This window comes from Festucalex cinctus, chromosome 1, assembly GCF_051991245.1.
Source record: "Festucalex cinctus isolate MCC-2025b chromosome 1, RoL_Fcin_1.0, whole genome shotgun sequence".
Classification (NCBI taxonomy): domain Eukaryota; kingdom Metazoa; phylum Chordata; class Actinopteri; order Syngnathiformes; family Syngnathidae; genus Festucalex; species Festucalex cinctus.
Window position 1 is genome coordinate 1,186,729 of NC_135411.1, and position 26,974 is coordinate 1,213,702.

General features: G+C 42.4%; 2 protein-coding genes, 1 long non-coding RNA gene and 2 pseudogenes across 3 annotated transcripts; 4 read left to right on the plus strand and 1 right to left on the minus strand.

The window, feature by feature from the left end:
* Positions 1–585: 585 nt before the first annotated feature.
* LOC144006276 (uncharacterized) lies at positions 586–2,659 on the minus strand (annotated as a pseudogene).
* Positions 2,660–2,898: 239 nt separating this feature from the next.
* Positions 2,899–6,601, plus strand: LOC144006285 (uncharacterized). Its single transcript, XM_077505056.1, has 2 exons — positions 2,899–3,106; positions 3,819–6,601. The coding sequence occupies exons 1-2, from the start codon at positions 2,899–2,901 to the stop codon at positions 4,871–4,873; spliced, it is 1,263 nt and encodes a 420-aa protein (XP_077361182.1). The 3' UTR covers positions 4,874–6,601.
* Positions 6,602–9,377: 2,776 nt separating this feature from the next.
* LOC144012548 (uncharacterized) lies at positions 9,378–10,650 on the plus strand. Its single transcript, XR_013282143.1, has 3 exons — positions 9,378–9,855; positions 10,214–10,300; positions 10,382–10,650. It is a non-coding gene; the product is annotated as an uncharacterized LOC144012548 (long non-coding RNA).
* A 4,024-nt stretch (positions 10,651–14,674) lies between these two features.
* On the plus strand, positions 14,675–16,475 carry LOC144012049 (uncharacterized; annotated as a pseudogene).
* A 3,017-nt stretch (positions 16,476–19,492) lies between these two features.
* Positions 19,493–25,827, plus strand: LOC144012292 (uncharacterized). Its single transcript, XM_077511725.1, has 2 exons — positions 19,493–19,918; positions 25,235–25,827. Exons 1-2 carry the CDS (start codon positions 19,795–19,797, stop codon positions 25,510–25,512), a joined length of 402 nt encoding a protein of 133 aa, XP_077367851.1. The 5' UTR covers positions 19,493–19,794; the 3' UTR covers positions 25,513–25,827.
* Positions 25,828–26,974: the final 1,147 nt, after the last annotated feature.

Sequence of the window (26,974 nt, forward strand, 5' to 3'; positions counted from 1 at the left end):
GAAAATAGAATGAAACGGGTACGTTTAATGAAGTAGAATTATTTAATTAACAGTTATAAGCGGTTATGAAACACAGTCCGTGTTCCCCTCCGCGAACCTGGCTGACATCCCGCTCGTGAATGCGTCTGATTATCCTTCTTTTACACAAATAAAAACCGTTAGTATTCCTCATCGGAGGACGTTGCCGAAAAATTATGATTTGACGAGGGGTTCGTGACCTGGTTAAAATAGTCCGTGTGCCGCGTCATCCTGTGCTGCCAGCATGTGAGAAGTGCTAATTTCGTCAACGAATAATTTTCAGCATGAAATGTTTCTTTCAGATCAAAATTAAACAAAAACTAAAATAGAAGCAATTCATTGACATGATAACTAAAATTGACTGACACTTTCATCAATGACTAAAAGGAAAATGAAAACAATACAGTGACGAAAATTCACACAATCCAATCAGAAGGAATGAAACGCGGGTTGGAGAAAAGAACCACTCAGAAACTGTTCAGTGTTCACTGCACTTTATTTAATTTAATTATTTTTTTTTAATTGTATTTATTATTGTGCAACTGTAAGATTAATCTCCAGCAATTCTGTACTTTTTTTTTATTTAGGTGAAAACTTAAGAGAAACATCTCCTGGATGCAACTGGGACGCATCATCAGTGATGTAGCCTGGGTTCATTGAGTGTTTCGGGTCTCGCAACATCAGACACTCTTGCCCAGGTGACCCAGCCGAGGTTGATCAAGCCTCAGCTTGCGTCCCAGTAGCAGTCCACGGATCTGCCCTTTTGAGCCATAGCCACCTGGTGGCTTTCTCTGCGGCTTCACTAACTGACTTAATGGCCTTCTTCCTGGCCGCCCCTGATACACCCAAACGTCCTAGGACTTTGCAGAAGGATCGACCAGCAAAGCCTCTGCAGCCAACTTCGTCTCATAGAAAATATTCCAGCCCCTACCCCTGAATTCCTCCACCAGTTCCTGGTACTTTGCACGTTTCCTCTCATTGGCTTCCTCCATGCGCTCTTCCCAGGATACCGTGAGTTCCAGCATGATCAGGTGTCTTGAAGCCTCAGAGGTAATGATCATGTCTGGCCGGAGAGATGTTGCTGCGATGTGCTGGGGGAACTTTAGCTGTTTTCCCAGGTTGACTTGCAACTGCCAATCCGAGGCAGTGTGGAGTAGTCCTCTTGCTGTCTGTGGACATGCCTGGGGTCTCTCTCCTGCCTTGATGAAAGGGACTGCCCTGCTCGGAGCTTTGTGATGTGTGTTCGTGCTGATTGCCAGGGTTTTGCTCTCAGCAACTGCTTTCAGAACCTGGTCATGGCGCCAGCGATAGCGACCTTCAGCCAGGGACTTTGGGCAGCTGCTGAGGAGATGTTCCAAAGAGCCTCCTCCAGAGCAAAGGGGACAGGTGGGTGTCTCACTCTTCCCCCACACATGAAGGTTCGTTGGGCTCGGGAGGGCGTCGTAAACTGCCTGCACAAGGAACCGGACGCGGTGGAAGTCTGCCTGCATGATGTTCGACCAGGTCACTTTGCGCTGTAACACGCTCTCCCACCTTGTCCATGCCCCCTGCTGCCGGAGTCCAACTGCCATGCTCACTCGCTCTTCCTCCACACCTGCTCGGACCTCTTCCTGGAGTAGCTGATGTCTCTCCTTTCCCTGGGCCTGGCTCACTTGGGTCTTTGGGAAGTAGCCCAGGCCTGCTCTCCCCGTTGCCAAAACCCCTACCAGCGCTTTCTGCCTTAGGCGTGACTCTGCCACCTCCACTGCTTTCTCAGCTCTCCACTTCCTTCCGGTTCTCACTTCGATCCCTGCTGATGACACCTTGTTGTCCCTGGAATCCCTATACTGTCGAGCCTCTCTTGTACGTGCCCCCTTGAACTCTTCAGTGAGCCCACCGAGGGGTAGCTGGAGGGTGTTGCTTGTCCCGTACAGGGCAGCGCTGATGAGGCTGCGGGGAAGTCCCAGCCACTTTCGAAGAAAGCCACTGATCTTCCTTTCGAGAGACTCCACAGTTGTTAACGGGACTGCATAAACAAGGAGAGGCCACAAGACTCTGGGCAGGATGGAGTGCTGGTAGATCCAGGCTTTAAATCTTCCAGGCAGGCCAGACTTGTCCACCTTGGTGAGCCACGCTCCCAGTTGTTCACCAGACTCCTGTATGGTAGCAGATTATCTCAAAGTTGCATCAAAGAGCTTCCCCAGGCTCTTAACTGGCTGTTCCGAGATTGTCGGGATCTCGGTTCCCGAGATCGAAAACCGGAACTTGTCCATCACCTTCCCCCTCTTCAGAACCATGGACCTTGACTTGGAGGGCTTGAAGCTCATCCTCGCCCATGTGATGTGTCTCTCCAAACCCTGCAGGATCCACCTGCACCCTGGGACAGATGTTGTGGTGATGGTAAGGTCATCCATGTAGGCTCTTATGGGAGGCTGGCGAACACCTGCTCTGGATAGGGGCCCTCTACAGTTATAAGTTATATTATTGTCAGTTCAATATGTTTCATTGAGACAATAAAGACACTGTTGTATTAAATACGTCTTATACGTGCCGCCCCTACTTTGTACACAGATGTTTGGTAAAGCGATTTTCCCCCTGTGCTATTTTGATCGACAAATTGGCTGCACTAATGTAGCAAGGGGGAAATATTGAACCTCACCATTCCCCATTTCATCTCGTCACTGGACACGTGGTGAAGGAGCGCACACCCTCGAGATGAATGGATTCTTAAAAAAAAAAAAATATATATATATATATATATATATATATATATATATATTCAATTGTGACAGTACTCTGAACTCACACTTGAAATTTGACTTGACCAAACCAAATGTGTGTTTTGTCTTCTTGTGTCCTGCAGACGTCGCTGAGAAATATCTTCGTCCTGACCAAGAGGACATGAAGCCTCCGAATGTTAAAAAGGAGGAAGAACATCCTCACATCGAAGAGGAGGAAAAGCCCGTTCGTGTCAAAGAGGAGGAGGTTGAGGATGACGTCACCAAGTCACCAATGACCTTCGTCCCTTTAAAGAGTGAAGATGAAGACGAGGATGGGGAGGCGGAGCTTCCAAGCAGCAGCTCAACTCGTCAACACATGACGACAGAAGGTGATGCAGACCCCTGGCGACCACCACAAGCACAAAGTCATCATGACATCAGGGCTAGAGATAGACCGATATGTTTTTTCAGGACCGATACCGATGGAGATTATTAGTCGTCAAGGAGGCCATTAACCGACATTTGAAGTCGATATTCATTTACAGTAAAGGGGGGGGGGTATTGGTGTCAATTTTTTTCTAAAATACAAAAGCCAATCTTGATTCTGTTGTATCGTCTAAAAAAGTGACATGGAAACTTAAGCAAGTAAACACCATATTGCTCAAGTTTTTGTCAGTAAATATTTTTCCCCAAAATTTAAAAACGCCTGCAATATTAAACGTTGACATTTCTGGTCACAAAAACAAATGGTTCAGAAGATTCCCAGGGTCAGTAGCATCTCTTATAAAGTGAACTGAAAATTTCAATAAATAGCTCCCACAAAGGTTTCCCTCAGAAGTCAACGTTTGCAATAAACAAAAGAACACAAACTGGTGAAAAACCTTAGATCATCCTTTGATCCATAGTCAAAGTGCTCCATGTGCAGTGTTGTCGCCAAACTTTTTTTTTTTTTTTTTTTTTTTTTTTTTTTTTTTTTTTTTGGGGATTGGCCAATCCGAGTGTGTGGTGGGCCCAAGTCGAGGTGCCACTGTAGAAACGATAATACACATCAACTCACGCTTGACCAACCTAAATTTGGGTTTGTCTCTTTGTGTCCTGCAGACATTGGTGAAAAATATCTTCGTCCTGACGAACAGGAACTGAAGTCTCATGTGAAAGAGGAGGAGGAAGAGCATCCTTATTTTAAAGAGGAAAAAAATCCCCTTTGCGTCAAAAAAGAGGAGGTTGAGGATGACGTCACCAAGTCACCAATGACCTTCGCCCCTTTAAAGAGTGAAGATGAAGTCAAGGGTGAGAGTGAAGAGGGCAGAAGGGCGGAGCCTCCAAACAGCATCTCAACTCCTCAAAACATGACTCCAGAAAGTGATGCATACCATTGGGGATCATCACGAGCAAAAAGTGATGACACAAGGTCCGTTTCTTCTCATGATGATGATGATGATGATTTTGATTATGACGATGACGACGACGACGACGACGACGACGATGATGATGATGATTATGATTATGATCTGGATGGTAATGGTGAACACCCTGATGGTGAGAGGTCATGTCACACTGACAACAAATCCTGGGAATGTTCTCACTGTGGGAAAACAATGAGTTCAAAAGGAGGTTTGAACATTCACTTGAGAAGACACACTGGAGAAAACACTTTTGTTTGTACACACTGTGGCAAAAGGTTTTCTCAGCGGTCAGATTTAAAAACACACACAAGAAGGCACACTGGGGAAAAACCCTTTGCTTGCACATACTGTGGAAAAAGGTTTTCTCAGCAGTCAATTTTAACAAGACATACAAGAACGCACACTGGGGAAAAACCTTTTGCTTGTACAAACTGTGCCAAAAGGTTCGCGCGGAAGTCACATTTAACAGCACATGCAAGAACACACACTGGGGAAAAACCCTTTTCTTGCTCAGTTTGTGGTCAATGCTTCTCTCACAACTCAGATTTAATAACACATACAAGAAGACACACTGGCGAGAAACCTTTTTCTTGCTCATGCTGTGGAAAAAGTTTCCTTCACAAAGGATATTTAAAAAGACACATAAGAAGCCACACAGGAGAGAAACCGTATTCCTGCTCAGATTGTGGAAGAAGTTTCTCTTACATGTCAAATTTAAGAAAACACACAAGAACACATGAGCTGCTTTGACACCAGCAAGACCAGGAACTTTGAGTTTTGGGGAAAGGGAGTTCTTGGTTGTAAAAGTTCAGCTGGGAAGTTAGAATTGTGTTTCCACGACGTCTTTGAGTTCTCGGTAATTAATTCAAATGAGTTTGATTGAGCCCAGCTGATGTAAAAACAACGCCCCCAAATTTGACCAATCAGCCGTGGACATTGCAGCCCGCCCCCTCAAAGTTCCTGCCTGGCTCAGCAAGACCCTGCTGCCGAGATAGCACTTGGATGCCACCTGGGGAATTTAATTAGGGAAATGAGGGAAATGAGGGAGGGGAGGGAAATGAAATAGAGGTGGTTCATACATATAAGTATCTTGGTATTTTGCTTGACGACACTTTGACTTTTAAACCCCATGTTGAGAACCTCGTGAAGAAACTCAAACTAAAATTGGGTTTCTTATTTCGGAATAAATGTTGTTTTTCTTTTAAGGTCAAAAAGCGTCTTGTCACCAACCTTTTTATCTGTTTTAGATTATGGGGATGTGTTGTATATGAATGCTTCAGCTCAGTGTCTGAGTAAGATTGACTCTGTATATCATGCTGCTTTGAGGTTTGTTACAAATTGTAGAGCCTTGACCCATCACTGTCAACTGTACTCTCGAGTGGGATGGCCTCCTTTGTCCACCAGGAGGTTGACTCACTGGTACTTTTTTATTTACAAGGCTATTCTTGGACTGCTGCCCTCTTATATTTGTAATTTAATCACATTGAAAAGTGTTGATTCTTATGGTCTGCGTTCCAATGATCTTTTGTTGCTCTCTGTTCCATTTGCCCGCACTGAGCTGGGGAAAAAGGCTTTTGTCTTCTCTGCCCCTTCTGCATGGAACATGTTGCAAAAGGACTGGAAACTAACGGAACTTGTTTCATTGAACGATTTTAGATCCAGATTAAGAGCACTTGAGACGGCCTCATTGATTTGTAACTGTTTTATATAATTTTTATGTGATTGTAAGTGAAACTTTTATTTGTAACTGTAATATAAACTGTTTTGCTGCCTCTTGGCCAGGACTCCCTTGAAAAAGAGGTTCTTAATCTCAACGGGACTATCCTGGTTAAATAAAGGTTAAATAAAAAAAAAAAAAAAAATTAACCTGGTAATTGTTGTTGGTGGAAAAACACCTAAACTGAATTTTACCAAGGTCAACTGAAAAGTTATCCAAAAGTTCCGACGGTGGAAAAACCCGTATAGTGAGAACTGAGAAGGAACCATTCAGTTGCAGTGTTTGTGTTAAAAGATTCTCTCGTAAAAAGCTTGCAGAGAGACACGAGTGTGCCGGTGACAATAGCAGCCATCTTTGAAGCTTAAAAAAATGAAGGGAAGTGAGTCTGGTGTGCTGTAAAAGTGTCAGTGATTTTGAATTAAAAACAAGAGTGTAGGAAATATTTAATCCCTCCCTGATTTTGAGACTTTTCATACTAAGTGTCATGTTTTGGTTTTGTGGGGGGTGGGATTTTGTTTCTTTTGGTGTTTTTGGTTGTTTGTCATGTGTTCCTTGTCTCTTCCCTTGTCCCGTTATGTCAAACCACGTCCACCTGAGTGTGTCTTCCCTTCCCAGTGTATCCACCAATCAGCTTCCCTTGCCACTTGTGTCTTGCCCAGCTGTGTCTAGTCATTGTCAATTAGCCTGTGTGTATTTAGTCCCCTGTTTTCCGTTCGGTTCTTGGGGGAGTCATTGTGCCTGTTCATGTTCATGTCCCTCTTTTCCATGCCTTGTGTTTGTTTTTGATCTTGTTGATTTTTTTCCATAGTCCCTTGTTTACATTTTTTGTTAATTAAATCCCCTTTTTTACTTGCATCCCTGCCTTGCCCTGTTTTTGTTGCTCCCTGCATTTGGGTCCTACCTCCAACACCCCCACACCTTGACACTAAGTATGTGTGTATGTGTGTGTATATTTACACGCACCCACCTCTGGAGATGGGGAGCGCCGGGCATAGCTCGAAGAGGCTCCATTGTTGAGGCGGCCAATCGGAGCTGCGGCCGTAAGGTGGTTGGTGCCTGTCGCGGCGAGAATCCTCGAACCACCAGTGGTCAGGATGCTGTCAAGCTGAAGAAGGAGTCCTATCGGGCCTTTTTGGCCTGTGGTACTGCGGAGGCAGCTGTCAGTTACCGGCTGGCCAAGCGGAACGCGCCTTCGGCGGTCGCTGAGGCAAAATCTCGGACATGGGAGGAGTTCGTTTGAGGTCATGGAAAATGACTTCCGGACGGCTTCGAGGAAATTCTGGTCCACCATCCGGCGTCTCAGGAGAGGAAAGCAGTTCACTATTAACACTGTGTATAATGGAGATGGTGTGCTGCTGACTTCGACTAGGGACGTCGTGAGTCGGTGGGAAGAATACTTAGAAGATCTCAATTGCACCAAGACGTCTTCCTTTGAGGAAGCAGTCTGGCGAATCTGAGGTGGGCTCTCCTATCTCCGGGGTCAAAGTGACTGAGGTGGTTGGAAATCTCCTCGGTGGCAGGGCCCCGGGGTTGGATGAGATCCGCCCGGAATTCCTAAAGACTCTGAATGTTGTGGGGCTGTGGTGGTTGACCCACCTCTCACGCTCCTTGGTAAATAATTTGCAAAGCTATTGCTCAAGATTTATTTATTTTTTGCATTTTTATATATTTTAGTTTTGGTTTTAAGGTATTTGCAAAGACAAAGGGCAAGGTTAAAATGTTAATTTACAATGATTGTCGCAAACGGAGCCGGGCGAATTTGTCGGCTGCGTGACGTCACTCTCGCGGGTTTTGACAGTCCGTACGTATTTTTATTAGTATTAGTATTAGTAGAAGTAGTAGTAGTATTCACTCACTCACAGACTCTTACATGTGTAAATGAGTGAGTGGGAAAAAAAATCCATGCGTGCTTTCAAATTGCCGCGGGAGTGACGTCACGCAGCCGACAATTTCGCTCTGCCCTGTTTGCGACACGTCAGATTACCTCAAAATGGCGAATCTGAGGTGGGCTCTCCTATCTCAACTTTGATGGCGAATTTTTAAACTGCACATTCACCACAAAAAATGGAACTTTTTTTTTTTTTTTTTTTTTTTTTTTTTCATCAATCAAATTTAAACTTTACAATTGTATAATAATACCGAAAAAGGGAATGAGACTTTCGATTCCAACCGCAGCAAAAATGGCGACATCTGCCGATGACTTGATGACAATGCTTGCTCGGAAGCCCCCGGACAATTTCCAGCAGCCAATCGTAACGCAGCGGGGGCGTGTCCTGCCTGACTTCCGCCGCACGTCTACTTTTCCTTCACGTGCTCACTGCCGTGGCCGGCGGCCACATCGCGTTTCATCAGACGTCCTCTGCTAATTCATTCTTTCTGATTTGGTGTTGGACTGAACACACAGGACTCCCATCACCATTTTGAAGGTCTGCGACACCGTTTATTAAATGTCGGCGTGTGTTTAAACTCGTCTCGGTGCGCGTTGATGCTTCTCGGCCGAGTTAGCTTAGCTTAGCTTAGCTTAGCTTAGCTTGCTAGCCGCTAACAAAGAGAAGCACACAACACGTGGTCAGGAAGAGACCAAGTGTGAGTTTGTTGGCATTATTGTGCCAAAATGTCGGCGAGAACGACACCAAAGTACGAGGAGGAACTCTTTGGAGTAAAAGAAGAGGACGAGCAACATTTTCACCTGCTGGACGATGTTTGCGAGCAGCCTCGAATTGTGCTACACGCAGCAGGTTTGTACACTTTTTATGACTCTCCCTTGCTACTGTATAGCGTTAAAAAAAATTCACTGCAGTCCGCATTACTGTGCACAGTAATTCAATTCAACTGTTATTTAAAATAGTGAAATAAATTGATTTGATTGGTTGATTCCGGACAGGGGCCGATTATACAGTCATGAGACAGTCATGCCAATGTATCTGACAAGACGTGTGCGATTTTAAGAACACTTAGGTGCACAATAAGACTGTATTAAAACGGTGGTACAATACTACAAATTAATTTTTTTTGTCGGTATACATATCCCTGTTTCCCATATATATATATATATATATATATATATATATATTACTAAACAGTCACAGTTTTGTCATGATTACTGCATTATTACATTCCACTGCTGTTGCAACCAGTGTTAATTTTGACAAGAAATTTTAATTTAGTTTAGACTAAGTATTAAAACGGTGGTACAATACTACAAATTTTTTTTTTGTCGGTATACATAGCCCTGTTTCCCACATACATTTTTTTTTTTTTTTTTTTTTACAAAAAAGTCACAGTTTTGTCATGATTACTGCATTATTACATTCCACTGCTGTTGCAACCAGTGTTAATTTTGACAAGAAATTTTAATTTAGTTTTAGTTATAGTCTTTTGACTAAAATTAACAAGTTTGAGTCATAATTTAGTCTTCTGATTGTATTTGTTTTGATCCAATTTTAGTCGACTAAATTCACAGTTTAGTCTATTTTCCTTCAGCATACGTTTAAACTTTTATACAGAATATTATAGCACACCTATTTGTGACTTTAGTTTAACACGCAAGACACATTTCATACAATGGTGTCTTTATTGTTTCAATGAATCATGTTCAACTGACAATAGGTCGCTTGCACATCGTAATGCATCATGGGAATTTTTTCTTCGGGCGCCATATTGGGAGTCCGCCGGTTCACAAGGTACACTCGCGAGTTACACGGTAGAGCTTATCAACCTGTCATTTTCGCAGTATTTTCACGATTTTCCGGAAGATCAAGAACAACGATACAGGCAGAAGGTGTCTCTGTGTGGCGGGATTGATCCTAATTACGTCCTGACCAAGGGTGATTTTTTTTTTTTTGACGGAGAAAGCTTGCTGGCCAAATGTGACATCTCTGGACATCTTTCACTACCTCGTGTTGACAACATGCTCCATAACACGCCAACAAATCCCTGGAGGCTTACAATTATTTTGTAAGCGGGTGGATACAGAGTGTAAACTTTAACATCGCATCAGAAGAAACGGTTGCACGTAAGTAAACCACATGGTGTTGGTAATTCTGCACACAAAAATGTTGATTTGTTCTCAGGCTTCCTGTTATTGTGTTTACATGCACAGCTGGGTTTACCTGATGTAGTTTTTCTAATAATTTTATAACAGGCAAATATGGCAGAGCGTATAAGAATAAAAAGTAACTATGCACAGCCTCCCCGTGGCTTAAATTTAATGCTACCCTTTCACTAGTTACATGTTACTTAACTTATTCTAAATGGTTAAGGTTAACCACTCTCAGAGGACGTATTTTTAGTTTCAGTTTCCAGCACAATAAAACGTGTTCATGGTAACTACTGAGCATACTGACAGCTTTTCTTATGATCTCACGGTTAAGGAGGCTGTCACAACACCCAATTTCTGTCTGGTGCCGGATGGCAACAATTCCCATCACTTGTCACGACAACACCAATATTATTACCAGGTATGTATGGTGTCACTTTTTGTAGTTTCTTATTTAATTCTATGTTTCATATTTTCATTACAATGTTTGTAATATTTTCAGATTCAGGCACAGATGAGTTTAACTGGACGGGACTTCTGCGGCTTTGTGGTGTGGACAAAGTGTGATTGAGCGAGTCCACCCAGATCGCTCGTTTTGGCCAGCTGGAAAAGCCAGTGTTTTTTTTTCCAAAATCCCCTCCTTACCTGAACTGCTCGGGAGAGCATTTACTAGATCAGCAGTGGACTTCCAGTGTTCCTGCTCAGCCGCTGTCACCTACCACTTGCTCATGTACTTCAAAGATGCGGAATAAAGTAGTTTTTTGTGCTGCAGCAGATTGAAAAATCAAATGATATCACTTGAAGTGTGCCAATCTAGACTACCAAACTACAGTGGTTTTGTGACAAGTGTGAAACAAGGATTATTGGGAAAACTGTAACACAGTACTGGTACTTGTCTTACATTAAACACATTTAAAAGAGAGCAACTTTTTCCTCTGTACATAGTATAATGAAAGTCATTGCGTACCCCATCAACATTACATCATACCGTCATCTCAGGATGGTAGGCACCTGTGCTAAAATAAACTACATTAATCAACAGTTCAATTTTATCCCTGAAATTACTACATCTAATCATTATTCACTTCATTTTTTGTGCTTTTAGAAATAATAGAGATTTATGCCATTACTTTAAGAGGGACCATATTGCACATTGAGTCAAATCCTGTCATTTGTATTATGTATAGCTTTGTAAACAAACCCAACAATAGAATTTGTATAATCGCTGCCTTTATTAGCTCCAAACAAACAGTCGCATGTTGTCCTCCTCCAATGCTTTGATGCTCGCCTTCGTTTCCATCATGTCATTGGCAAGTCGGTGTGGCATGAGATCCCTAAAGAAATAATAAAACACACACACAAACAAACACATACATTCACTCATCATACAATATATCATGTAATGAATTCTGAGTGGCATACCAGAGTCAATGATGTCAGCAGTACTTGAGGGTACAGGTTACTGGAGCCATCTGGCTGCATAACTGCAACAATCTCTGCCACTTCGAGTCGTCTTTTCTTTGCTTGTCTCTCCTGTGCACGTTCATATCTTGGCACCGACTGGGCTGAGACATAGATGTAACTTGGGACCCAACTTTAATGTTGGAGCCCAGTCGGGATGATTGGACAGAAAAACGGGCGCAGGGCGACCTGTTAAAATAAACAAATATATAAACAAATAAAATATGGAAAGACTGGTTATTTTGCCGCAGTAGGGTGGCCGTGAATAAGTTCTTTAGCATGATGTGTAGGCTACCGGGGGTCTGTTTACTTGCATCACCCCCTTCTGTCTCTTTTTTCCAAGTTTACATTTTGCCACCAAAAAATACATGTTATCGGCATTAAGAGCCCAAGACTAATCAATCCAATTTCAGCAGGAAACACTTTGCACTGGCACTACTTGGGTGAAAATGTTCGATGTTAGCTTTCGGCTAACGTCCGCTAGCCAGCTTGTACTACCGAACTTGCTTGCTCATGAATCCAAAACATAAGCAACTTGCCCATATATGCGCGGTCGAAACGTTATTAATCCTCATGCATTAAATTAAATAAAGGTAAACAAGCTTACCGCTCACAAAGTGATCGCTGCACACACGAGCCCAAAGTAACGACTTCCCTCCGGAGTCCGCACTCCTCTGTCTCCAGGCCCTGGTTCCTAATTATTTTCGGAATTCGGAAGAAAGGCCGACCATTTTCCCCCTTGGCTTTGTTCGAACAGCCAACGATGCAGCAACAATGTACCATTTTAAACGCAGACAACAAACGTGATAGATACGTGTTAGACCGAATCGCTACGTAAATGGAGGCCACCCAGCATGGCGACTACGAGAAATCCGAGGCGGAAGTGACGACACGTGCAAGCGACCTATAATGTAACTTTTCACCTGAATAAGAAAAAGTGCATAATTAAATTGCTTGAGATTAATCTTACAGCTGCACAATTTATGTTTATGTACAGCACTTTGCATACGCCAATGACTGTTCTTAGAGCGCTTTATAAATAAAGTTGAGTTGAGTTAACGTGCAGTGAACACAACATTTTTTGAGTGGTTCTTTTCTCATTCATTCCGATTGGATTGTGTGAATTTTCACGACTGTGTTGTTTTCATTTTCATTTTAGTCATTGACGAAATTGTCAGTCAATTTTAATCATAGTTATTGTCTGAATGAATGGCTTCTATTTTAGTTTTCATTTAATTTTCGTCGGGAAAAACAATTAGTCACGAAAATTATCATGTAAATATTTCGGCGACAAAAATATCACTGGTTGCAACTGTAACATTCACGAAGACGGGAGTCAATGACAATCGATTCCGTTTTGCAAATAAGGGCCGAGTTCATATGGGCATATATGTGAACTGCGCACAAGACGACACGTGAAAATGGAATGAAGCGGTTGCGCTTAATTAAGGTCAATTAATGAGTGAATTAATTAATGGAGGAAAAATTGAGGACTGGAGTAAGGCTCACTTTCTGTTGAAATCAGGTCACTTCCTGTTGAAATTGGACTACTTCCTATTGATAGGTCACCTCCTGTTGAAATCGGGCCACTTCCTGTTGAAATTGGACTACTTCCTATTGGTAGGTCACTTCCTGTTGAAATTGGGCCACTTCCTGTTGAAATTGGACTACTTCCTATTGATAGGTCACTTCCTGTTGAAATTGGGCTACTTCCTATTGATAGGTCACTTCCTGTTGAAATCGGGCCACTTCCTGTTGATTCTAAGTCGCTTCCAGGTCACTTCCTATTGAAATCAGGTCACTTCCGGGTCACTTCCTGTTGAAAACATGTCAGTTCCTGTTGATTTCAGGTCACTTCCTATTGAAATCAGGTCACTTTCTGTTGAAATGGTGTCACTTCCTGTTGAAATTGTGTCACTTCCTGTTGATTTAAAGCCACTTCTGAGTCACTTCCTGTTCATTTTATGCCATTTCCTGCTCACTTCCTATTGAAATCAGGTCACTTCCTGTTGAAATCGTGTTGCTTCCTGTTGATTTGATGCCACTTCTGGGTCACTTTCTGTTGATTTTAGGCTATTTCCGGGTCACTTCCTGTTGAAATCAGGTCACTTCCTGTTGATTTTTGGCCATTTCTGGGTCACTTCCTGTTCAAATCAACAGGTCACTTCCTATTGAAATCAGGTCACTTCCGGGTCACTTCCTGTTGAAAACAAGTCAGTTCCTGTTGATTTCAGGTCACTTCCTATTTAAAGCAGGTCACTTTCTGTTGAAATTGTGTCACTTCCTGTTGATTTCAGGTCATTTCCTATTGAAATCAGGTCACTTTCTGTTGAAATTGTGTCACTTACTGTTGATTTGAAGCCACTTCTGGGTCACTTCCTGTTCATTTTATGCCATATCCGGGTCACTTCCTATTGAAATCAGGTCACTTCCTGTTGAAATCGTGTTGCTTCCTGTTGATTTGATGCCACTTCTGGGTCACTTTCTGTTGATTTTAGGCCATTTCCGGGTCATTTCCTGTTGAAATCAGGTCACTTCCTGTTGATTTTTGGCCATTTCTGGGTAACTTCCTGTTCAAATCAACAGGTCACTTCCTATTGAAATCAGGTCACTTCCAGGTCATTCCTGTTGAAAACAAGTCATTTCCTGTTGAAGTCAGGTCACTTCCTATTCAAGCCGGGGCATTTCCTGGCGAGAATCCCTGGTGTACCAAATCAATTGGCCAAGATGGCTGCCGCTGAGGGCAGGCGTAGGGTACAAAATAGTGAATTGTGGGTAAGGCGTGAATATTTGGAATATGTTTAAATTGGAAAGATGAGAATGGGATGAATCATGTGGAAGTAGGGGTCTTCCAGCCTAACTATGGTTACAAATAGGTGTTTTAATTTTCTATGTAAAAGTTTAAATGTATGCGGATGGACAATATCAACTCAACTCAATTTAGTCGGCTTCAATCAATAGAGAGATTAAAATGGTTTTAGATTTGACCTTATATCGGCTGTCAGATTTTTAACAAGGCCAATACTTTTTTTCCTTTTTCTTTTTGTTTTTTTGGGATGGGCCAATCCGAGTGTGCGGTGGCCCCAAGTCGAGGTGCACTGTAGAAACAATAATGCACATCATCTCACGCTTGAAATTTGACTTGACCAACCCAAATGTGTGTTTGTCTTCTTGTGTCCTGCAGACGTCGCTGAGAAATATCTTCGTCCTGACCAAGAGGACATGAAGCCTCCGAATGTTAAAGAGGAGGAAGAACATCCTTACATCGAAGAGGAAGAAAAGCCCGTTCGTGTCAAAGAGGAGGAGGTTGAGGATGACGTCACCAAGTCACCAATGACCTTCGCCCCTTTAAAGAGTGAAGATGAAGTCAAGGGTGAGAGTGAGGAGGGCAGAGGGGCGGAGCCTCCAAACAGGATCTTAAATCCTCAAAACATGATTCCAGAAAGTGATGCAGACCACTGGGGATCATCAAAAGCAAAAAGTGATGACATAAGGTCCCTTTCTTCTTATGATGATGATCTGGATGGTAATGATGAACATGCTGCTGATGATAGGTCGTGTCACACTGACGACAAATCCTGCGAATGTTCTCACTGTGGGAAAACATTGAGTTCAAAAGGAAGTTTGAAAATTCACTTGAGAAGACACACTGGGGAAAAACCTTTTTCTTGTTTAGATTGTGGCAAAAGCTTCTCTTGGAAGTCACATTTAACAACACATAAAAGAATCCATAGTGGCGAGAAACCTTTTTCTTGCTCAGACTGTGGCAAAAGCTTCTCTTGGAAGTCACATTTAACAACACATAAAAGAATCCATAGTGGCGAGAAACCTTTTTCTTGCTCAGACTGTGGCAAAAGCTTCTCTCAGAAGTCAGCTTTAACAACACATACAAGAAGACACACTGGGGAAAAACCTTTTTCTTGTTTAGATTGTGGCAAAAGCTTCTCTCGGAAGTCAGCTTTAACAAGGCATAAAAGAAGACACACTGGGGAAAAACCTTTTTCTTGTTTAGATTGTGGCAAAAGCTTCTCTTGGAAGTCAGCTTTAACAACCCATACAAGAAGACACACTGGGGAAAAACCTTTTTCTTGTTTAGATTGTGGCAAAAGCTTCTCTTGGAAGTCAGATTTCACAATACATACAAGAAGACACGCTGGCGAGGAACCTTTTTCTTGCTCAGATTGTGGCAAAAACTTCTTTCGGAAGTCAGATTTAACAACACATACAAGAACACACACTGGGGAAAACCTTTTTCTTGTTTAGATTGTGGCAAAAGCTTCTTTTGGAAGTCAGATTTAACAACACATACAAGAAGACACACTGGGGAAAAACCTTTTTCTTGTTTAGATTGTGGCAAAAGCTTCTCTCAGAAGTCAGCTTTAACAACACATACAAGAATCCATAGTGGCGAGAAACCTTTTTCTTGCTCAGACTGTGGTAAAAGCTTCTCTTCGAAGTCAGACTTCACGATACATACAAGAAGACACACTGGAAAAAAACTTTTTGCTTGTACCCACTGTGGCAAAAGCTTCTCTCAGAAGTCACATTTAACATTACATTCAAGAACACACACTGGGGAAAAACCTTTTTCTTGCTCAGCCTGTGGCAAAAGCTTCCCTGCCAAGTCTGAATTAAGAAGCCACATAAGAACACACACACGGGACAGAAACCATATTCATGCACAAAATGTGTGGAAAGCTTTGCTTCCACCAATTCTTTAACAGCACATGCAAAAACACACACTGGAGAGAAACCGTATTCCTGCTCAGATTGTGGAAAAAGCTTCTCTTCCATGTCAAATTTAAGAAAGCACACAAGAACACATGGTGGGAAGGAACCATTCAGTTGCAGTGTTTGTGCTAAAAGATTCTCTTCTAAAAAGCTTGCTGAGAGACACGAGTCTGCTGGTGAGAATGGCAGCCATCTTTGAAGCTTCAAAAAATGAAGGGAAGTGAGACTGGTGTGCTGTAAAAGTGTCAGTGCATCTTAAAAGTGTAAATGTAATGCTTTCAAAACTACTCAACCTGTAAATATTAAATGTTTGCTGTTAATGTGTTTAAATGTCAATGTATGTTTTTTTTGTACGTAATTTAGGAAGTTATTTTTGTTTGCTTCTAAATGTTGTTAATGGTCGTTTGTTGATGTTTGTAGGTGTTGTGTATTTGCTTGTGTGAAGCACATTGAGTTGGCTTGTGTATGAAATAGAAATAAAGCCACCTTGCAATTTTCCGCAAATCAGCGTCGAGAATACCTTCAGACACACAAAGCCATCTGGGATTCAAATTTGCTGTTGAACAGTGTCATCTCTGAAATGATTGACGTGATGGGCGTTTCGTCAACATTGAAGGAAGGTCCGTCAACGGCGGGCGTCCGTTTTGTTGTTGATTGGCGATTGACGGCTAACTTAAAAAAAAGGACGAATGAACCATTGACGGAAGTAAGTTTCCTTCCGTCAATGTAATCATCAATCCGTCACACCGTCAATTAACATATCCCAATGACAGACATCAAATTCGTCAATAAATGTGTGACTGTGTGTAAAATAGATAATAGATACAGTGGGGCAAATAAGTATTTAGTCAACCACCAATTGTGCAAGTTCTCCTACTTAAAAAGATTAGAGAGGCCTGTAATTGTCAACATGGGTAAAGCTCAACCATGAGAGACAGAATATGGGAAAAAAAACTCAGAAAATTACATTATTTGATTTTTAAAGAATTTATTTGCAAACATGGTGGAAAATAAGTATTTGGTCAGCTACAAAGAAGCAAGCTTTATGGCTGCCAAAGAGGTCTAACTTCTTCCATTGAGGTCTAACGAGACTCCACTCGTTACCTGTATTAATGGTGCCTGTTTTAACTCATTATTGGGGTATAAAAGACACCTGTCTACAACCTCAGTCAGTCAAATTCCAAACTCCACTATGGCCAAGACCAAAGAGCTGTCAAAGGACACCAGAGACAAAATTGTAGACCTGCACCAGGCTGGGAAGACTGAATCTGCAATAGGTAGAACGCTTGGAATACATAAATCAACTGTGGGAGCAATTATTAGAAAATGGAAGACATACAAGACCACTGATAATCTCCCTCGATCTGGGGCTCCATGCAAGATCTCACCCCGTGGCGTCAAAATGAGAACAAGAACGGTGAGCAAAAATCCCAGAACCACACAGGGGGACCAAGTGAATGACCTACCTACCTAAACAAAGGCTACAATCAGTAACACATTGCACAGCCAGGGACTCAAATCCTGCACTGCCAGACGTGTCGCCCTACTGAAGCCAGTACACGTCCAGGCCCATCTGCGGTTCGCGAGAGAGCATTTGGATGCTCCAGAAGAGGACTGGGAGAATGTGTGATGGTCAGATGAATCCAAAATAGAACTTTTTGGTAGAAACACAGGGTCTCCTGTTTGGGGGAGAAAGAATACTGAATTGCATCCGAAGAATACCATACCCACTGTGAAGCATGGGGGTGCAAACATCATGCTTTGGGACTGTTTTTCTGCAAAGGGACCAGGACGACTGATCTGTGTAAAGGAAAGAATGAATGGGGCCATGTATCGAGAGATTTTGAGTGAAAATCTCCTTCCATCAGCAAGGGCATTGAAGATGAGACGTGGTTGGGTCTTTCAGCATGACAATGATCCCAAACACACAGCCAGGGCAACAAAGGAGTGGCTTCGTAAGATGCATTTCAAGGTCCTGGAGTGGCCTAGCAAGTCTCCAGATCTCAACCCCATAGAAAATCTGTGGAGGGAGTTGAAAGTCTGTGTTGCCCAACGACAGCCCCAAAACATCACTGCTCTCGAGGAGATCTGCATGGAGGAATGGGCCAAAATACCAGCAACAGTGTGTGAAAAGCTTGTGAAGAGTTATAGAAAATGTTTGGCCTCCGTTATTGCCAAAAAAGGGTACATAACAAAGTATTGAGATGAACTTTTGGTATTGACCAAATACTTATTTTCCACCATGTTTGCAAATAAATTCTTTAAAAATCAAACAATGTAATTTTCTGAGTTTTTTTTCCCACATTCTGTCTCTCATGGTTGAGCTTTACCCATGTTGACAATTACAGGCCTCTTTAATCTTTTCAAGTAGGAGAACTTGCACAATTGGTGGTTGACTAAATACTTATTTGCCCCACTGTATGTGTCTATGTGTGTCAATACGTCGATAATATAATCGATACCGTATGTGTCTATGTAGCGTCTTCGTCGTTCGCCCCACCATGAGGTGTTCAGGTAGTTTTACGTAAATGTATGAACAAACGGCCGACGAATTTGTGCAGAAATTCAAACAATTGGCGATTGATGAAGGCACAGTAGGTTTTTTAATTGTGACGAGACGGGCCTGAAGTTTCCAGGAAGTTTTGGAATTTGTTGAAAAGAATCACCCAGAAAGTGTTTCACAACTAATTCATTTGTGCATTTTACTTGGATATGTTCCTCGCTGTCCATCAGCCCGTCAATGACGCTGATGCATGACGAATGACGGATTGATGATTACAATGCCGCTGAGATTCAAATATTGACGGATTTACGAAGACGGAAGATGGTCCTGAGACCTCGCAAGAGATCGTCTTTTATATCGCCCTCAATATTCCAATCACTAACCTTTTTCCTTTATTGGAAGGTAAGTGTTGCGTCAAAACTTTGCTGGAGGAAAGTGTGAAAGCCACAGATGACAAAAACTGTTCTAAAGTCATTTGTATTGCTTGCAGTACAAATAAATATTGCATATATCAGAAATGTATTAGATACTGTTTCAAACATTTATTAATAGCTAGGGCGGGTACATTATAAGCTATTACAACAAATTAAACTCATCCCTGATAATAAACATTCAGTTTACATCAAAATGCTTGTTCAACTTTGATGGCGAATTTTTAAACTGCACATTCACCACAACAAACTTTTCAATAAGTCCAATTTAAACAGGCATTTAAACTTTACGATTATATCGGGAAACAAAACACTGAAAAAAACGGGAATGAGACTTTCGAACTGCAGCAAAAATGGCGACATCTGCCGATGACGATGACTGCTTGCTCTGAAGCCTCCAATTTCCAGCAGCCAATCATAGCGCAGCGGGGGCGTGTCCTGCCCCTGACTTCCGCCGCACGTCTACTTTGGTTTCCGGAGTCATCACTGCCGCGGCGGGCGGGTACATGGCGTTTAATCATTATTTCTGATTCGGTATTGAACTGAATTCAGCCTCCACACAGGACCCCCGTCACCATTTTGAAGGTCTCCGACACCATTTGTTAAATGTCAGCATGTGTGTAAACTCGTTTCGGTGCGCGTTGATGCTTCTCGGCCTTAGTTAGCTTAGCTTAGTTTAGCTCAGCTCAGCTTAGCTTAGTTTAGCTCGCTAGCCGCTAACAAAGAGAAGCACACAACACGTGGTCAGGAAGAGACCAAGTGTGACTTTGTTGGCATTGTTGTGCCAAAATGTCGGCGAGAACGACACCAAAGTACGAGGAGGAACTCTTTGGAGTCAAAGAAGAGAACGAGCAACATTTTCAACCGCTGGACGATGTTTGCGAGCAGCCTCGAATTGTGCTACACACAGCAGGTTTGTACACTTGTTATTACTCTCCCTTTCTTAAGCACAACTATATAGCGTAAATGCAGTCATCATTACTGTACACTCGGGCTGGGTATTGCCGCCAACCTCACGATACGATACGTATCACGATACAAGGGTCAAGATAAATACGTATCGCGATACATATGTATCCCAATACTTGATCTTCAAGGCGATACGTATTCCGATATATTACATTAATTTTCTTGCATTTTATAATAAAAGTCATATCTATACCTAAAGTATAAGTTTGTTATGCTGACTGACAAAAATATTTTTGTTAGCAGCTCTTCTGGTTTACCACCAAGCGGCATGCCTGGTCTAAATGTGTACACACTGCAGAATAAGGAGCAGCTTTCACAGACACCCCAGGAATGTTTATTAATAGGCATGAGCCGATATGAGCAAAAATATCAAAGTATTAAAATTACGGCTCTAAAATGTGCTAATTTGAAATATTTGGGGAAATAAAAACATTTTTTTATGTAACACATTCTATTTCGTTTTTTAAACAAATTAATATATGAAAATTGGTACATTATGAAATGTGCCATGTTAAGTTTATAAGTAAATAAATGTTGATATTCTTCCTCTGTTTTCACTTTTCTTAGCAAGACACAGTGTCCAATCACTGGTGAGAGATTTTTGCATTAATTGAAGGCAATTAACTTCAAAGACGCTGCTGGTTTTTATTTTTTTAGGTACAACGCAAGCTGCAAAGGCAAACGTGAACTGCCTATTTAAAGTTAACGAGCAATATCGATTCTGACGCCTGCGTATCGATAGGTGTATTGTCATGAGGCCCGCAACGATATATTGCCGTATCGATTTTTTTGAGCACACCCCTAGATAAGACAATTGGGTTTTTGGGATTTTGGGTAGGCGACTAACTCTTCCCTCTATGCACGCGTCCCCCGGGATTTTCCCTTACTTATCTTATCACTGAAATAATTTAACTAAATCCAATGTAATTGGAACCCCCCCTTCTAGCAGTGAATACAGTTTACAAGCCTGTAAGCCGGATGTAACTGTAGTTATCAATGTAAATCTCAACTCAAATGTCATTTTAATCCACACAGATATATGAATGAAAAGATAGCAATTTTACTACCATTTATGCTGTTAGCCAAATAAAATGTATAATAATGTAAATACAATCATGCTGCCCCATCCCTCTCACGTCGACAGCAGGTGGATCGTTGTATGGTTTCATCCCATCTGGAGCTTCACTGCTTGAGAGAACAATGTCACCCAGGTTATTCATTTACACTAGGGGTGTTAAAAAAAATTCGATTCGGCAATATATCGCGATACTACAGCACGCAATTCTCGAATTGATTCAATAGGCAGCCAAATCGATTTTTTTTAACATCCATTTTTGATGGAAAAATATTCAACAAAACGTCTTTCACACCTTAAGCATGGAAGAATGTTATATTAATGGAACATTAAGCCTTAATATTTTAATTCAATGCTGTTCTAACATGAAAAAGGTTACAACCTGTTTGTTAAATACAGTGGCTCACAGTTATAACACTGAAGTTTGAGATCAATTAATAATTTTTCATACAAATCTTACAGTGTACATGTACAAGTTTACTGAATGTTATTTTCTAAATTGAGTAAAAAAAATCACAACAATCGACTTGTAAATTCATATCGGGATTAATCGGTATCGAATCGAATCGTGACCTATGAATCGTGATACGGATTGAATCGTCAGGTACTAGGCAATTCTCGCCCCTAATTTACACATATCGCTGTTTCAAAGCCTTGAGGGTGATGAGGGTTGAATGTGCGAGTACGATGATGTATTGTTGGGGTGTGCGCCCAGGGGGTTCATGCACATGCGCTATTGGCAATTGTGTGTTGAAGTGGGGTTGTCCACATGAGTATGATTGCACGTTTTCTTTTATTACGATGTGTTAATTTACAGTTGAAATACGATGTAAGGGATAAGGAGTAGGACTAGATAAGTTTTAACTTCTTCCTTCTCCCTTTGGACATGTAAACAATTTCTAATGATTGTTATGAGTTTTTTTTTTTCTCACGATTTTTATTTGCTGTTTGTTTATGTTTGTATGTTATGTTTACATGCTCAATAAACTTCAAAACTTCAAACTTTTTTCATATGGAGTACCCTTGGCAAATGACTGTGTTACCGTGGATTGGGTTAGCTTAGACCTGCTAGCGGCTGGTCTCTGTCTCTGTTAGTTTTGGCTGTCTGCGTCCAGTTTCGGGGTCCGTAGGGAAGTCGAATCTCTGATTCTGAGTCTGGGGACTCTGAGGTGGGCTCACCTATCTCTGGGGTCAAAGTCACTTAGGTGGTTGGAAAGCTCCTCGGTGGCAGGGCCCCGGGGGTGGATGAGATCCACATGGAGTTCCTAAAGACTCTGGATGTTGTGGGTCTGTCATGGTCGACACGCCTCTACAACATCGCGTGGACATCGGGGACAGTGCCTCTGGATTGGCAGACCGGGGTGATGGTCCCCCTTTTTAAGAAGGGGGACCGGAGGGTGTGTTCCAACTATAGAGGGATCACACTCCTCAGCCTCCCTGGTAAGGTCTATTCAGGGGTGCTGGAGAGGAGGGTCCGTCGGGAAGTCGAATCTCGGATTCAGGAGGAGCAGTGTGGTTTTCGTCCTGGCCGTGGAACAGTGGACCAGCTCTACACCCTCAGCAGGATCCTCGAGGGTGCGTGGGAGTTCGCCAAACCAGTCCACATGTGTTTTGTGGATTTGGAGAAGGAATTCGACCATGTCCCTCGGGGAGTCCTGTGGGGGGTGCTTTGGGAGTACGGGGTACCGGGCCCCCTGATACGGGCGGTTCGGTCCCTGTTTGGTCCGCATTGGCGGCAGTAAGTCGGATTCGTTTCCAGTGAGGGTTGGACTCCGCCAAGGTTGCCCTTTGTCACCGATTCTGTTCATAATTTTTATGGACAGAATTTCGAGGCGCAGCCGAGGCGTTGCGGGGATCCGGTTTGGTGGCCTCAGCATTGCATCTCTGCTCTTTGCAGATGATGTGGTGCTGTTGGCTTCATCCAGCCGTGATCTCCAACTCTCGCTGGAGCGGTTCGCAGCAGAGTGTGAAGCGGTTGGGATGAAGATCAGCACCTCCAAATCCGAGACCATGGTCCTCAGTCGGAAAAGGATGGAGTGCCGTCTTCGGGTCGGGGATGAGATCCTGCCCCAAGTGGAGGAGTTCAAGTATCTTGTGGTCTTGTTCACGAGTGAGGGTAGGATGGAGCGGGAGATCGACAGGCGGAGCGTCTGCAGTGATGTGGATGGTGTATCGGGCTGTTGTGGTGAAAGAGGAACTGAGCTGCGAGTGAGCAGTCTGGCCGGGGAGGCAGCCCCGACCCACCTTTTTGTCGGATAAATGTTTGGCGAGCCTCCCTTGTTCTTCTCTGGAGGTACCCTGTCTTGAAAAAGTGTTTTTTGCAAATGTAGCATCCGCTAGCTTGACTGCTCATGAATGAATTGTGGCACATTACGTCACCGCCGCTACACGAATCTGATTCCAGAAGATAGCAGCTTCTGTAATCATATTACAACCAGAACATTGCAACGTTCATTGATTTCCTTCACAAAATATGAACAATCGGTCACTGTCAGCAACTGTAATAACTTTCCTCATTGAGCCGCCCCCGTCTCATGTAAGTCGCTGGCTGCGCTGCCCACCCGAACGTCAGGGAGGAGTATCGATACTCAGAACTGCAATATCGATACGGTACCATTTTTGTTAATATCGATACATATCTATGTATCGATATTTTGAACAGACCCCTACAGATGATGGCTGGATGTATCGTGTTTTTACGAACATGCATATAAAGGTACTTGTTCTAGGGTGGGTGCCGCGGTTGGCGATCCAAGATCGCCGATCTTCTGCGCATCCGTGTCACCGATTGTGCAGGGGTCACCGATAGCATCTTGACACAAATATCCAGTAATAAATACAGATGTTTTCTTTAGGGAGTCCTCTTTGTAAATCTCACTGGAACGGCACAAAGTTCCAGCGTCGTCACCTTGTCCAATGCAGATTGGTGACGCATCACTGACGATGACCTTCATCCAGTCATCCGCAGTCCATGATTGCCTCTCCTCAGCCCATTGCAGTCTTGTTCTTTTTTGTTTAAGCGTCAGTGTCGTTTTCCTTTTAGCTTTCCTGTATGTAAATCCCATTTCCTTGAAGCGATTTTGCGGAGTTCTGTCACATACATTGACTCCAGCTTCCTCCCGTTTCTTCTTCATTTGTCTCGTTGTGCATTTTCTGTTTTCAAGACATATGGCCTTTAGTTGTTTGCCTTGACGCTGAGATGTCTTCCTTGTTCACCAGTATGCTTGACTTGAACAACCTTCACATGCTGTTTGTACTTGGTCCCGACCTTCGATACAGCTGACTGTGAACAGCCACATCTTTCAACAAGTTTTATAATCCTGTCTTTGGTCTCAAGAGACATCTCCTTTGTTGGAGCCTTGATTCTTGCCAATCCACGTGGTCCAGCAGCCCTCTAAGGTGTTATAACTGCACTGTTTTTAACTGCTGGATAACGAGCAGATGTCATTTGAGGCAGGTTCCTAATTAAGGAAAGGAAATTGACTGGGTGTCCTTATTTTCTGCTCAAAATGGAGTGATTGCATATTTTTTTGTCTCAGAATGGAGTGATTCCATATTTACTTCCATGCACTTGCTCTTATAAAAGTAACATTGACTGACCAGCACAAAGTTTTTTCTTCATTTCTTTTAGTGTTTCTGAAAACCAAGATGTTGCACTTTGGAATGACCTTACGACTGTTTCATGCTTTTTATCTGAGTTTGATCTACACAATAAAATGTCTGAGTGAGTGCTTGTCCAAGACTGGTGATTCCATACTTTTTGCTAGAGGTTGGAGCTACGACTTCCTGTTGTTGATGCACGTAGGGCCGCCCACCATCTTACGTGTGTCTTGCCGGCGGCAACAAATTCGTTCAAGCTTTTATTTAGCGATTTTGACGCAGTTTGTTTTGTTCCAAACACAAGACATGTAGCGATGTTCATTTTCTCCCTTTTCAGTCTAAAGAGACCACAAACAAACCCTAGGAAGGATCTTACTTAGTCGTGGTGAATTGGAGTAAACAATAAGTGTCCGTGCGGAACCGAAATATTTGTCCTGGACGTCCAAGTGCCGCAAATATGTTTTTTTAAAATAGATTTGACGCATGCATTTTTGCGTCAACTGCTGTTTCTGGTCGACCAAACCGACTTGGTCGACTTTTATTCCCAGCCCTAGGCCAAGCCAAATGTGTGTTTTGTCTTTGTAGACGTCGGCGAGAAATACCTTCGTCCTGACGAACAGGAGGTGAAGCCTCCTCATGTTAAAAAGGAGGAAGAACATCCTCACATCGAAGAGGAGGAAAAGCCCGTTTGTGTCAAAGAGGAGGAGGTTGAGGATGATGTCACCAAGTCGCCACCGACCTTCGCCCCTTTAAAGGGTGAAGATGAAGACAAGGGTGAGAGTGAGGAGGATAGCGGGGCGGAGCTTCCAAGCAGCAGCTCAACTCAACACATGACGACAGAAGGTGATGCAGAACACTGGTGACCACCACAAGCACAAATTCATGATGACATAAGAACTAGAGATGGACCTATATTTTTTTTTTCAGGGCCAATACCGATGGCGATTATTAGTAGTCAAGGAGGTCAAAAGCCGATTTTAAGTAAGGGGGGGGAATTAGTTTAAAAAATTTTCTAAAATACAAAAGCCAATCTTGACTTTGTTGGATTGTCTAAAAAGTGAAAGTAAGCAAGTAAATACCATATCACTCTAGTTTTCAAAGGCAAATATTTTTCCCATCTCTTATAAAGTGAACTGAAAATTTTGATCAATAGCTCCCAGACCCTAAACTGGTTTTAGATTGACCTTATTTCGGCCGTCAGATTTTGAAAAAGGCCAATGCCGATATTCGTCAAAATGCCCAATATCGGCGCCGATAATCGGCCTATATCGGGCTATGTTATATATATGTCTGTTAATATGTTATATAACTGTTAGGAATGTTCTCAATGTGGTAAAACATTGAGCTCAAAATGGAGTTTGAAAGCGCACAAAACACGGGAAAAAAGTTTCGCTCAGAAGTCAACTTCTGCAACAGACAAAAGAACACAAACTGGTGAAAAACCTTCCGTCTGTCGATGAAAGTGCTCCATGTACGATGTTGTCACCAACCCTTTTTTTTTCAACTCACACTTGAAATTTGACTTGACCAACCCAAATATTTGTTGGGAGTTAATAATTGCACCTCGACCGTCACACATAATCCGCTGTCACTTGTTCCTCTCGGCAACGAGTGAGCAGGAAGTGACAAGTGTTGTCCTGAAATGTAAAAGTAAATTCTTGACTAGACACAGAAAATTGCAGTTGGGGTCTTCATTGATCTCAAAAAAGCTTTTGATACAATTAACCTTTCTATTCAAGTAAATAAATTGGAACGATATGGGATTAGAGGAGTTGCTGGTGACTGGATTAAAAGTTATTTAAAAGGAAGGTTACAATATGTTCAAATGGGGCAGCACATATCTGGACAACTTGGCATTGCTTGTGGTGTTCCCCAGGGGTCCGTATTAGGGCCAATATTATTTAATATGTAAATTAACTCTTTTACTGCCACACGTTATCAAAAAACAACCCCCAAAGCCAGCGGATTTTTAGCATTTTAACTTATTTTTTGATGTAAACTGAATATTATATTGTTTTGCTACATATATAACATGAAAGATCACATTCCATTCTTTCATTAGAAAAAAAAAGTGTGTTTCTACCTTATTCCGTTCTTTAGTAATCACCATTTGAAAACAGGTAATTTGAGTGACATTGAGCGAAAATTGAAAAAAAGATACATTTTCTCCACAACAGTGACTTTCATACTAATATTTTTTGTTTAGTGACGCTCTGTCAAATTAGGTTTAATGTGACAAAGGCTGTGATCATTCACGACAGCCTTGAAAACGTTCGATTTCATCAGATTGCGTCATGGTTCATTGTAATTCGCAGCTCTAGTTAG

What these genes read in the sequence shown, in the direction of transcription:
- LOC144012292 (XM_077511725.1), top strand. Translation starts at nt 19,795, where the DNA reads ATGTCGGCGAGAACGACACCAAAGTACGAGGAGGAACTCTTTGGAGTC. An exon ending in AATTGTGCTACACACAGCAG is followed by an intron (nt 19,919 to 25,234) that starts GTTTGTACACTT and finishes TTGTCTTTGTAG; the next exon opens with ACGTCGGCGAGAAATACCTT.
- LOC144006285 (XM_077505056.1), top strand. Translation starts at nt 2,899, where the DNA reads ATGAAGCCTCCGAATGTTAAAAAGGAGGAAGAACATCCTCACATCGAA. An exon ending in TCAACACATGACGACAGAAG is followed by an intron (nt 3,107 to 3,818) that starts GTGATGCAGACC and finishes TGTGTCCTGCAG; the next exon opens with ACATTGGTGAAAAATATCTT.